The sequence below is a fragment of the Netta rufina genome (assembly GCF_964035555.1).
Source record: "Netta rufina genome assembly, chromosome: 22".
NCBI classification, from domain to species: Eukaryota; Metazoa; Chordata; class Aves; order Anseriformes; family Anatidae; genus Netta; species Netta rufina.
This window is the reverse complement of record NC_140146.1, coordinates 5,673,656-5,686,744: the sequence shown is the minus strand read 5'-3', so window position 1 is coordinate 5,686,744 and position 13,089 is coordinate 5,673,656. Positions and strand designations below refer to the sequence as shown.

The following is a 13,089-nucleotide window of genomic DNA, read 5'->3' as shown; positions in this document are numbered from 1 at the left end:
TAGTTCAAACCCGAGTTTACACGGAATACAGAAATGCTTTCTCAGTAATTTCTCACCCACATTTATGGGCAATAAAAACAAGAGTTGCCTGGCAACAGCACAATGGAGAAAATATCCTTTTTTTTGGGTGAAGCAATGCTCTTCAATCATTGCTACTTGCAGTTTCTGTGAGCGAGCTCCATTCACATGGCTCCTCTTTTGGCTCGGGTCAGTCACTGCGCAGGCCACGCTGCAAGGCCATGTTCCTGTAGGTCTCTGGCACTTTCTTCCCCCTACCTATCAGAATATCGGGTTATTTGTAGTGCTTGCAGAACTCCAAATCGTTATTAGTGATAATCTGACGACAAACAAGGAACGCAGGGTTTAAAAACAGACACTCCCTCTCGCTAAATGACTTCCAATCACTAATGCACAGCCCTCAGGACAGCGGGGTTCAGTATGAACAGTCCTTATTTTGTGTTCTTACCTGTCATCAATTTCTCTTACAGTTCTGTCATCTCCTGGAGATCACCTGTGCTCATTACCCGTGCAGTTTACTCATTACTGTACAGGGAAGTGGACCAGAGCCACTGCTGTTCATCAAATTCAGATGTCGGCCAGCTACATTTTAAAGTTACAGAGAAATGCACGTTCTGCCCCACGGAATAGCCTTCACCACTCCATGAAAGCAACAATTGTAGGGGCCTAAACTAACAGAGTGCTCAAGGCAGCTGAATTAAACCCATGCTTCCTTAACCATTTGTGATTCAGCACAAAGACCTCCATGCAGAGCCCTGGAGTGAAGGGCTATGAAGCTTTGAGCGGGTTATTAACGCCTGCCATGGCCATCCACGAGGTGTGACAGGTAACAGCTCTCAGCCTTCAGCACAGAGGAGGCAAAAAACGGGCTGTATTTATTAACTCTGGGGGAATTTGCATGCGTGTGCTGAGTCTGTAATCGTGGATTTTCTGAGCAAAGGGAAACAACGCAGTGCCTGCCCTTACGGCTTTGGCTACACCGGCAGAGTGAAAGCAAGCACACCTCTCCTAGAGGTGCAGCTACTCCAGGCTGATGACTCAGCCCCCAGATTTCAGCAGCTCTGTTTTACACTTCCTCGAGCTACTCTGAGCATCTCCTCACAACCCTGCCTCACTGCCAAGACATTCTGTGTAGCTATCTGCATCGGGCTTTTTGCTGGTGAAGACAGGTTGTTCTCTCCTGGAACAGGATGTCCTTTAATCCTGTGATATAATCCCTTTTGTTTTGGAACCAAACCACGTTAACGCACAAATAGACACATACTTTCTCTTGCTTTCTTCCTCTCCAGATTTTAACAAATGTTCAAGGAGACGATTACTTATTTAGCACTGTACAGAAGGAAAGTAGTTTGTAAAACGCACCTGTTGATTTTTCTAAGTGACACGGTGTTCACGCTGAAAAACGCACATAGCCTGCATCTTACCTTCATTTTTGCCCATCTTTGACTTAACTCAATTCCTCCCAGAGTCTTTCTGGAGGAAGCTGCAGCTGTGAAGCCTGCCTCCCCCCTCCACGCCTCACCTCAGGAAATGGACAAGTGGCAGTTTGGGAAGCATCCAGAGCAGAATGAAGTAATCAAAAAGGGAAAAACACTGACTACCTTTTGGAACTGCAGTTAGTGAACAGATTTGAGGCTGACCTGCTCCAAGTAATAGCCAGGCAGTAAGAATTAAAAAGGCTGAAAATAGGAACTCTTTAGAGAACAATGTTACTTTGGTTTGTGTGTATTAGAAACACCTCCAATAGATCAAAGTTACTTTTTATATCGCGTTATCTCTATGCTACGTTAATACTTTGACTTCTACCCAATTATTTAGCATACCAGGTATGGAAAAAATTAGTTTCCATCCGTGTGCAAAGGTCAAGATAAGGTGTATAGTTTGCTGATTCAGGAGCAGATAAAAACAAGAGGCTACTCCAGTTAAAACCAGCCAGCACAGCTTCGTACTAGTATCTTTCCCCTACCCTGACTTACAAATTACATTCCGCAGCAGTGCTCTGTTGAAGTTCCACAGGGCTTTCCCTTGATCCGCTGCCTACCTCAGTTCATTGTCTTTTCTCAGCTGAAATGTAATGAGAAATATGGTAAAGATCTGCAAAACGACAACCGCTACCGTGAGGTGAGCAGGGAATAACGAATCTTCTCCCCCAGCAGGAAATACAGGGGCACCCACTGAAACTAAGGAGTGACAATGTGTTTAGGTCAGTTAACTTGTGGGAAGCAGCAATTTCTATTATTGAACAGAATCCATCTACCTGGTTCAAACAGAAATTAAGTCAAAATCACAAAGAATAGGCCCACTGGTAATGGCACAGTAACCCTATGCAATCTCCAGCTCAAGAAATCGGTAGGGTAGAGGTTGGCTAAAGGATGACTGCAAACCCTGTCAGCTGCTTTGCCTTTATATCAAAAACTAAGATTGCAATGAGACTGGCTCAGACTAAGTGTCACACTCAGTGTTGTCACAGTGAGGCACCTGCAAAATTCACCCCAATGATCTCTCATGAATCTCATTTTCCCCCACAGCAGACAGAGGAAGGTTAAAATAGCAGGCAGTGCTCCTAGGAAGATCTAGTGACACAGCTCAAATAAAAGCACCTCATTTCACACGCTGGCACCAATTACTCCTGCAGGATGGCCCCAGCACAACACCTGCAGTATCTACACTCAGGGTGTAACATCTGAGGTTAGTCTTTAGCCTACTAGGATTTTTTTTAATCTTTTCAATTCACAACCAATTTTTTTTTCTTTCCTTATGAGTAGGCACAGTGGTATAGCTCATAAGAAACTACTATGAAGTGAATTTAATATAAAATCAAATATTTTAATGAAATTAGGGAGCATGAGTGTGACAGCTCAGGTGTACCACTAGAACTGATACTACTGGGCTGTGGGGTTGTTTGCTATTTTTAAAATGCTGTTCTTCAACAAGCATGCAGATTGACAAACTACTAATTCTTCAGTGTCAAAGATCCTGAGTAAAGAATTTCAAACCACTTAAAATGTATATATAGGAAATGTCTTATGAGCTGGTGGCCCGCACACAGCATTGCACAGATAAAAAATATACTACTCTCAATACACAGAGCTAAATACTTTCACATTTATCAGAATTTTCTACACAAGTCTTTTTGATAGAGTTCAAGTTTTGAATTTTTCTGTATATATCTTCCACCTGTATTAAACAAATGCTTATTTACATTGTGGGTAAAGTGTAAAGGCTAGTAAGGCCGTACTCCCATACTGGACTGTAACACTGCAAAATATATATACACATATATAACCTAATATAGGCATCGGTTCTAAAAAAGTCACCTTACATTTGTACAACATCATTGAGTCAGTATGAAAAGACAGCTTTGTTAGCACCAAGCCACTCCAATGGTTTTTACGAGCAGTCTCGAGCCTTCCAGTTGCACAGGGAAGGACCTTTCAGCACAGCATTCCCACTGCTACTGAGGAAGGGAGGTCCTGCTGCAGAACTGCAAGGCCCAAGCACCGCACTAGGGTAGGTAAATTACTAAAGAGCAGGCATAGAGCATCCAGAGATGAGCTCTGCAGTGTTTTTAGGTGACGCGCCAGCAGAACAGTCAGAAACAATTATCAGAGTCCTTCGCATCATCCTGTCTCGTTTGCATCTTTCCTTTGGATTCATAAGAAGAACAGAGTTACCAGCAGAACAGACATTACTCAAGCCACGTGGTTTACAAGCCAGGTTAACCCTACGCTGCAAAGGCCAAATGGAGAAGAGCTCCACAGCTTAAATTCCAAAGGAAAGACCTCGCTCTACTGCTCATCGCCTGTGCCTGCTGTGGCCAGGATGGTCGCGGTCATAGCGATGACTTGCTCGCTCGTAGGAGCGCGAACGCTCGTGCCTGTGATTTCTGTAGTAGTGACTCTTCTTCTTGTACTTCCCTGAATGATCGGAGCGCTCCCGGGACCGGCTCCTGGAACGCGACGAGCTCCTGCTGCGCGATTTCCGTGGTTTGTGCGCCGAGTATTTATAGTCTTTTGATTTCTTGTAACTTCTCATCTTGGAACCTTTGTAACTGGAACTGTGGTTGAACTGTCTTGGGGGAGAGTCACTGCGGCTCCTCGAACGGCTGTGGGACTTCGAGCCGCTTGACGTGGAATAACTTTCACTTTTCCTAGGGGAAGAAAGAACAGGAAAGCAAGCGTATGATTATCCACGTAGAACTACTCCACATTAGCTCCTAAACGTAGCCACAATACATCCACACACCCTAAGTACTGTACAGACAGACGCTTCTCACTGTAGGCCTGCACAGTTTGAGGCCAGACACTTGATTCTGTATCCCATGAAAACCAATCACGTGCCCCAGACTCAATTCCTCTGGTCAGTGTAAGTAGTGACTTTTAGAAACCCTTATCTGTTTGGAACACGGCCGTCGTATCACAGTTTTTTTCAAAGCACTGAGGGAGAAATCTAAATGCATGAATATCTAACTTCTAGATTTCAAATGCTGCCAAACAAAGATAAAGCTACTTCTCCTGTTTCGGTTATAGTAACTATTACCAAACCGCACAAGACTGGAGCCGATACCTACTCCTCTACTGTCTCTTAGATCTCCCCTCTATGGGAATCACGGTTATATTTTAGTAATAACAACTTCCTAAAGGTTGTAGACAAATCCCCAGCTTTAAATAAGTAAAGCAAACAAACCAAGCTAATCCTGCTGCTTGGGCCATACGTCACCAACAAACAGCCTGAAGTTAGCAAACATCCTGAGAGAGCTCTGCCAAGGAGACTTAAAAGCTGCAAGCGCGACAAGGTCAGACACTGCGGCTCCCCTGCTCTATAAGCCAAGACAACACCATTCGCAAACAGCCCTAACGTTTCTGGAGTAGCAGATACTGGTTTGTTATGTCACAGCCTCTCTGGTGGAAACACTACCGAGCTCACTCCCTGAAAACACCTTTTTACTACTAGCACAGTAGCGTGGGAGGTAATCTAACAGCACGCCCTCCTTTTACAGGAGTCCGTACCTGTGCTTAGGAGATGCGGATCTGGATGGTGATCTTGAGTAACTTTGATCTCGACTTCCACTTCGACTTCTGCTTTCTCTTCCTTTCTGAATGCTGCAAGAAACAAAAAATACGGTAAAAAAAGATTGTTTAAGATAATAATGGGGAAAAAAAATGAACTTTTTTGTTACAAAATCCTTACCCATTCACTGGACTATTTGAACCCGTTCTTTTTGCTCCCTCTGTTTTCCTTTTAGCATTCTTCATTGCCTGAACAGGTAGCGGCGAGGGTTTATTTCCTTTAACCTCTTTTGGAGACTCTAGAAAAAGAAGCTTTTGTTACCTTATTTTTGAAAGTTTGGGTACTAACTGAAAGAGGGTAAGGACTGAAGCCTTCCCCCACCCTGCTTCATTTTCTTTGTAGTAACCTTTACTGCATACATGCTGTTCGGGTACAAGTGCACACACGAATGCACACACAAGCACCCACAAGAAGCAGATCTAAAGAACTTCAAAGAAGGCAGAATTTAATCTGAAACACTTCTGCCAAAATACATTGAGACATCACTGCCAAAGTAACGCCAAGGAGTTAACTGCAAGAGCAGCATGCTGCTCACAAAGCCATTCCAATGAGGCAGAAGAGTAATTTCTTTCTCTCGCTAATTATTCCCTCTCTTTAAGGGTAAACTGAGGATGTAGACTGAAAATCTTAGACCAAGCATGCAGGAAAGTAATCCACATCTCTTGCCCAGAAATATTACTTTTGCCAGAGTTTCTAATCACATGCATGCTCTAGTATTTCTTTAGCATAACAAGTTAACTGCAAGTATTTAAGTTGATTGCCAAAACCACATTGAAGCAGGTCTCTCTACTGTGTAAGTTTAAGCTTTATACCAATTTGATTTTAGCCTTTACCTATCTCAAGAATTTAGAAGTTACAGTGCTATTCAAGATCTGCCATTGGAGTAATTGAGAGAAATCTGCTTAAAAAAACAAAGAACTACACATGCCTATTTATACTTTGGGGATAAATACAAGATAAAGTATTCCAACAACTCATCCACAACTCACCATTTTTTGGTGCAGGGGAAAATCCTGACGGGTTATCCAAATTTGGGGCTCCTTCAGGTAGAAGACCTTTAGCTTGTGCTTTTGCCTCTTCAATTGCCAGTTTCTTCTTTTCCACTTTACTTTCCAGATCAGACAAATCAACCTGTAAGGACAGGAGCCTGCTTAGGACAAAACCCTGTGAACTAGACTTTCTGCTTACTCACAGGAAGGGGAGTGGGTGGGGAACACAGATACAAAGACACCCAGATCCTGTGACCAATATCTTGTTCCACTTGCAGTTGATTTCAAATACAAGGTTTCCCAACTCATGTTTCAAGCAGCAGTCTCTACTGAAGGTTAATATATTAAAGAAAAACAAACCTTTTTCCTCGTATAGAGCTGCAAGATTTTTAAGCAGATTTCTTGAATCTCTTCCTCTGTTGTTCCAAAGAGTAAAAACCAGTGTGGACGATTAGGAAGTGGAATCTGAAAGGGATGGGAAGAAATATTCAGGCTTTACTGCTTCTATTAGAAGAGCTAACAAACTTGAAGTTAATGGAACTGCACACTCACCTCCAATGTTCTAGCTGCAAGGTAAATACAAGCACAGGCAATGCTTTCTGGCTGAAATCTCACGAAGACATCTGTTCTCAGGCTATCATTCATGTAATTCCTGAAAGACAGGATATCAACAGAGTTGTAGGGCACCACAGTCTCCCTCCCTCCCATCCCCCGTTTCTTTTCCCCCCAATAAAACTTCTAAAAGTACTATTTCTTTCTGCATTCAGTTACTAGACTTCAACAATACACTCCTGTAAATCTGAAGAAAAACTGAATTATTTTACTAAAAAAATAAAATAATAATAATCCCTCAAGGGAAGGGAAGTGTGATAGGAATTAAGTCTGTCTGACTGGCTGGCTGCTGAAAATCCAGCCGTGAGAAGAGAACCAATTTTAACTTCACTTTTCCCTCTGGATCTCGACTGGCTTGCTCTCATGCACTAGCCAAGTATTTTCATCAAGACAACATACAATATAATCTGGAGTACTCAGTTATAGATTTTTAGGTTCACATGTTTCTCTGCAATGTCTGAACTCAGATGGTTTGTTGAAAGCAGCAGCTCCTGTGGTAGTCCTCCCATGAAAATATGGCCTGCTTCAGCACACGCCAGCTTCCACTGGAGATTTAAGGGATCCGTTTTCCTTTGGAAGCATTACTTTCCATCCAGAACAGAATTCTTTTTGATGCAAAAAGCAGACACAGAAGAAATCAGGGTGTTTGGAAACATCAGTTCGGGAGAATACTCAGTATTCAGGCAGATCTCTTCTTTGGCATATGAAATACGGTTTCCAAATTGTCCCGTTTCAACAAGGTTGCTTAAAATGAATATTCACAGAGTGAGAAAACTGTAAAATATTGCATATAATATTCCAGTCAGTACACTTCAAAATTATTCTTCTAAAGTCTTAAATACACAACGTAACTTCCTCTGAATCTGTCAGCTGAAGTGCTTAAAAAAAAATCTAGATTTTTGAGCATGTATCAAGCACAGTATCAGATGGAAAAAAAGCTAAAATCAGAAAACAAAGTCCTCAATATAGTAAGCTTTCCAAAAGCAGTAATTGTTCATGTGGGTACCCAGTATACAAGGATTCACTATACCCCAAGACATCCAAAACAGAGACCACAGTCTAGATGCAAAGAGCAACTGCTGCCCCAGAGGAACAGGGCTAAACACGAGCACATCTTTCTGGGAGAAAAGAATTTTAAAACCTAGTTATCTTGCTCTCTTTTCACTCCTCCAAAATACAGAACGAACCTTTTGGCAACAAAAACATGGATAGAAAAGTGGTACTTCAAACATTTGAAAGTCACACATCCTTTTCCTAACTTCCCAGGTTGAAAAACACCACTGCTTCCAAGCTTGGCTTCTATGTATTTTCCCTGTGGGCTCAGATTGGACATGTGAGGAAATGAATCCTTGTCACAGTATTTTAAGGAAAATATCCACCCATTTTTAAGTACTGGGAGCTACAAGCATCAGTACATTAATGTTATTTTTACATCTGAAACGTTTCTCAAATGGGATAATTTCTTCCTTCCTCCTCACCTACTCCTTCCTTTCATAAGGAGCAGAAAATCAGTGATGAGCAGTACATAACTACCCTCTGAAGTATTCAGATGTGATCTCAAGTTGAAGGGACCCACATGCAATGGGACTGGGAATACTGGTAGTAGAGAGTTATTTTTAAGTTCTAAATCAGTATTACATAGTATTTTCTATCTGATTTACAAATGGAAACTAGATTTTTTTTCTGTTAATTCATCACTTTAAGACTTAAATCCCACCTTCATTTGCTTTATCATCTAAGAACACGCAACTTTAATAATAGTTATAAAATTGTAACATTAAAAACCATTCAGAATATTAACAACCAAGCTATGAAATATACAAACAGTCAAAAAGCACAATGAAAATAAATAAGTTGAAAAGTATAAGCACAAGAAGTAGTTGGCCAGTTACTATACTATCGTGTATATACCACCTGTCTAGAGTCAGCCTTCTCTTTGGAGAGCCTGCTTTGGTTTGACTGAAGACGGCAGCTATCCCTGCACCATAGCGCTTGGGCAGCAGAGGAGAAGTCTTAGTCACTTACCCTCAGAGGCTACCCTTTGATTAAAAGAGTACAGAAAAGAAAAGTCAAAACTGGTTCTCTACACACAGGTCACAGTACCAGACAGTTCAGTCAGCAGAAATATGATCTTTGGATTCACTCAAGATTTTTAAACCACGGTACTGTTAAAAAGCACTATTGTTTCAAAGCGTTATCTACGGATGTTTAAGACCGGGAATTTTACATAAACTTCCCAAACCCAAGCAAATCTTTATTGTAATGAGAGCAACAAGGCAGAGGACATTCCTTGGCAAACATGAGAACAATGAGTTTATCCAGTCTTAGAAGCTGATACCTTGCATTATCCATACGGATAAGAGAAATTTATCTGTGCTGAGAGGTTTTGACACACCTGTAACCAAGCTCAAGCGCTGGGAAAGGCCATTTCCCAGCACTGATAACAGACTTTACCTACACAGTTTTCTCCGAAGAACAAAAAGCAAACAACAACAAAAAAAAACAAAACCAGAAAACCATAAACTAATCAACATTCTCCCTTCAGCTGAAAGGTGAAAGCAGAGAGGAGGGAAGTGAGAAGTCAGGGCGGAAAGCTACCTTACCATTAAAACAGTGCCTCAAACTTAAGAGGACGATCAACATTTGGGGCACTCCAAGAAACACTGGAGCTGTCTGGTGTGGCCCTCAATCACTTCTGAGCATTGTTGCCCAGAGTGCCTCAAGTGACATATTTCTGCTACTGCCCCTGCTGGTCTCTTAGAACAAAGAAAATCAACTTACCATGAAGTCTGGACCAGGTGTTGGTTACGTTCACATTCTAATACCTGAAGGTACATAACGATTATCTGGAAGATATGGGTTATTGCGTTATTAAGGAGAACCTTGAGAGCCACCTATATATTTCAGAGGGACATCCACGAGCCATCCACTATTTGCTTTCAAGCTCTAAGACACTCCACGAGCGTCTGCAACATCTCCGGGGTTCACCCACACAACTTCTGCTCTCCAATGCAAAAGTTGCTGTGAGTTGACACACAACCAGATCTGACCTTCCTAGTTCTCCATCTTCTGAGCTCAGTCAGCATGCTATTCAGCTAGAAGTCTCGTCTTCAACTGTTTTCAAGCTAGATATGTTCTCCTATACAATTCATGACTCCTTTTTAGCTGTAACTTGGGAAAAATACAGCTAGCTGTAACAGGTAACAATTGATGTGCGACAGCATTTGCAGAGAACAGACCTTGTGTGTTTTGTGTCACTGGTGTATTCGGGTTTAGGTTTTTCTTAGGTTTGAAAGGAAAACAACAGGATGCAGACTAATAGATACAAATTTATACCATTCAACAAAGTGTAACCGCCCTCCAGGGTTACTGGCATTTCTGAAAATCAAGTAGGCTCACAAAGAAAACGTGAAGACAACAGAAGCTTTTAGGGGAAAAAAAAAAAAAAAAAGCAGAATTCCAACTTCTGCTGCTTCTGAGTAGAAAGTTCTTTTTCAATCCTTATCAGCTGGTACAAAGAAGTTATAATGGAAACACTGATGGCACTAACTAAGAACTTATATGGTTGCAGTGGGTACCTCTTTGAAGTATCATCCCAGCCTGCAATATGATATTTAAATAGAGAATCATTGTTTCTTTTTCAAGTCAAGCCCTTCACACTTGACTGTACTTTTTAGAAGAAGCACTGCTAACTAGCTCACGTGGGCTTATAACCTCATCCATGTTTCCACAAAAATGGATCAGGACACAGTATTTCTCTGATAAGTTATCATAACCCTAAATCTCCTTTCTGTTTAAGATTCCACATTTAGGGAGCTGTGGTGTTAGAAAACTTCAACTACGCATATAAATGATTTTGTTCTAAAAGCAAAGCATTCAAGTATCTTGGACTTGAAGGAATACTTAACATCTGCATCCACCTCCAGTCGCCATTCAGCAGTGACAGAAGACCAACTAGTAAGAATCTCTTAAATGAGAAAGAAGACATCATAAGAAGCTAGCTTTACGGAATTAACTAGTGTTATCAGGTACAAACCAGAGAGCTTCCTTACGGTGAAGCAGCCTACTCAAAGCATTTATACCACAATAAACGCTGATAACAAAGTTAACTTATACAGTACAAACCTTATGAGGATGCTTGACGTGAACACAAAATCCCAACTCCTTTAAAACTCTTCTTTCAGCCTTAATAATTTGGTTCTTCAAGTTCACATACTCTTGATCCAGTATTAGAGGTACAGGTTTTCTGCAAAACAATTTCAAATTCCAAAGACAAACTTAACATCAAGGGGTACTTATGTGTAAGTTAAGCCATGTCCCCATAAAAATAAAGGACACCGCTGCTATTCAGAACATCAAAAACCTTCACTTAAGAAGTTTTTCAACTCACTTTTTTCCTTAATGAGATCTTTTCAAGATGTTCCCTGATTAATTAAACAGGGAACGATGCAAGCATCAGCCCATGAAGCTTAGTAATTAAAAAAACAAAGTAAGAACTTCAGATTATTTCAGAGTCTAAACCTACTTTTTTTCTCGCAGATGTCGAAGACGATGGAACACGTTAATTACATCCCTTATGCGCCGTGGTGCTTCTTCGATTTTGGATGCCAGGTGAACACAGGCCATTGACACATGCTGAAACAGAAGCATTGCAAGACACTGATGTTTTGCTCAAATCTGGACCTGATCACCTCCAACAGCTTAAGGAGGGATAACAAGAGAAAACGGTGGTAAAAACAAGAAACACTAAAGATTTGTCAAAGTCAGCACTATGTAGCTCTGCAAAATCACGCCAATCGGTAAGTCAAATCTATAGATGCAAATGCTGATCACATCTAGGTTGACAACTAGGCAAAACTGATGAAAGATCAAATCACAGTTTAGTGATTTAGTGATTATGTATCTTAGTATTTCTTTACCTCCATGGAATGCTTCACAAAAGACTTGGTGTAAAAAAAACGCTGAAATAGCACCTGTCCTGTAGCCATGGCCACCTAAAAAGGAAACAAAACATGTATTAATAAAATAATTTGTGGGTCTAGAAAAAAATCTTAAGATTTCAACAGGTTTAAGACCAAGAAAGCTACTTAAGCTGTATTTAAATTCCGAATTAAGTTCAGTAGTACCTAAAGAAAAGGTGCATTACTATCTTAATAATGAATGGAGTTGTCTAAAATGGTATCAACACCACAAACATCTTTGAATAAAACGCATGCATTGAATTGTAAGGACCCAGAATATTAGATGTAGTAAAATCCTAAGTTGTGCTATGAACTCAAAAAATGCTTTTTTTTGGTGTGGGGAGGAAATCAAACCAGATTACGATTTTGTTACGCTAACATCACAATCTGAGCACCCGAGACTCGGGTAGCTCGGAGACTTCAAAGTTCCCCCCCGAGGTAACAAGGAGCCTGCCCACGAGGGAATCTCCCCGGCCTCACAAAACCTCACGGCGCCCCCTCCCTCCGCACCCCCCCGAGCAGCCCCCTCCTTCCCCACACCCGGCCCTAACAAAGCGCCGCGGGGCGGCGGCGGGGCGCTGCCCTCAGCCGCTTCCTGCCACCCGGGGAAGGCCGCAGGCCCCGCGGGGAGCCTCAGAGCCACCGGGACCAAGCCATGGACCACGGGGGGAGCCTGAGAGAATGCCGGGGAGAGGCTGGGGGCCCCCCGGTGCGAGGCCTGCTGAGGCCTACACCCCCCCGGTGTGAGGCAGGGCGCAGGCCTCACCCCAGGGCCTACCTGCGGGAGGCGGAGGAGGATGCCGGCCGCCTGGATGAGCTCGCAGCCGGTAACCCGCAGCTCGGTCTCCGTGTCGGGGTCGAGCCCGCTGCTCATGGACGGCGTGAAGCGCAGCGTGTGCTCGGGCAGCAGGCAGTTCTCCAGGGTGATCAGCACCCCCGAGTACAGCCGGTCGCCGATCAGCACCGCGCCGGGACCCGGCACCGGAGGGCCGCCCGGCCCCGCTTGGGGGACACCCCCAGCCGCCACCCCGACCGCCTGAGGCCCCGCCGGGCCGCCGCTGCCCCCCACCGCCGCCACCGCCGCCGCGCTGCCAGCCCCCGCCGCCATTTTGTGGTGCCGCCGCCTCGCCCGGCTCCGCGCTGCCTCACGCACGCAAGCCCCGCCTCCTTCCCCCTCCCTCCCGCCGCCGGCCGCCTGTTATTGGCGGAGGGCGGCGAAGCGCCGCGCGGCCATTGGCCGAGCCGCCTGTCCGTCTGGCGCCGCCGTGGGCTGAGGGGGGCGGCGTGACGCAGCGGTTGGGAATTTGAACGGGCGGAAGTGGCGGGCGGCGGCTTCAGGGCGGCCGCGGCCTAGGCTGAGGCTGAGGCCTCGGCCCAGGGCCCCGGGGGCTCTTCGGGCTGTGGGGGCGGCTGGCAGCGCCCGACCCCACCCCAAAACC

At 43.7% G+C, this 13,089-nt stretch overlaps 1 protein-coding gene across 3 annotated transcripts; it reads right to left on the bottom strand.

The window, feature by feature from the left end:
* Nucleotides 1-2,823: 2,823 nt before the first annotated feature.
* CCNL2 (cyclin L2) lies at nt 2,824-12,777 on the bottom strand. Of its 3 annotated transcripts, XM_084300332.1 has the most exons (11): nt 12,429-12,777; nt 11,609-11,683; nt 11,215-11,324; nt 10,815-10,935; nt 9,471-9,535; nt 6,630-6,729; nt 6,438-6,542; nt 6,078-6,219; nt 5,209-5,326; nt 5,028-5,120; nt 2,824-4,168 (listed from the first exon to the last, which is right to left on the bottom strand). In XM_084300332.1, the coding sequence occupies exons 1-11, from the start codon at nt 12,756-12,758 to the stop codon at nt 3,814-3,816; spliced, it is 1,614 nt and encodes a 537-aa protein (XP_084156458.1). In that variant the 5' UTR covers nt 12,759-12,777; the 3' UTR covers nt 2,824-3,813. The 3 variants fall into 3 exon arrangements, with proteins under 3 accessions (XP_084156458.1, XP_084156459.1, XP_084156460.1); XM_084300333.1 differs by lacking the exons at nt 10,815-10,935; nt 11,215-11,324; nt 11,609-11,683; nt 12,429-12,777 and having other exon boundaries at nt 8,604-10,799; XM_084300334.1 differs by lacking the exons at nt 9,471-9,535; nt 10,815-10,935; nt 11,215-11,324; nt 11,609-11,683; nt 12,429-12,777 and adding an exon at nt 7,089-7,266.
* Nucleotides 12,778-13,089: the final 312 nt, after the last annotated feature.

What these genes read in the sequence shown, in the direction of transcription:
- CCNL2 (XM_084300332.1), bottom strand. Translation starts at nt 12,758, where the DNA reads ATGGCGGCGGGGGCTGGCAGCGCGGCGGCGGTGGCGGCGGTGGGGGGC. An exon ending in ACGTCAAGCATCCTCATAAG is followed by an intron (nt 9,536 to 10,814) that starts GTTTGTACTGTA and finishes CATATCTTCCAG; the next exon opens with ATAATCGTTATGTACCTTCA. An exon ending in TTCCCCTGCACCAAAAAATG is followed by an intron (nt 5,327 to 6,077) that starts GTGAGTTGTGGA and finishes TTCTTTTTCTAG; the next exon opens with AGTCTCCAAAAGAGGTTAAA.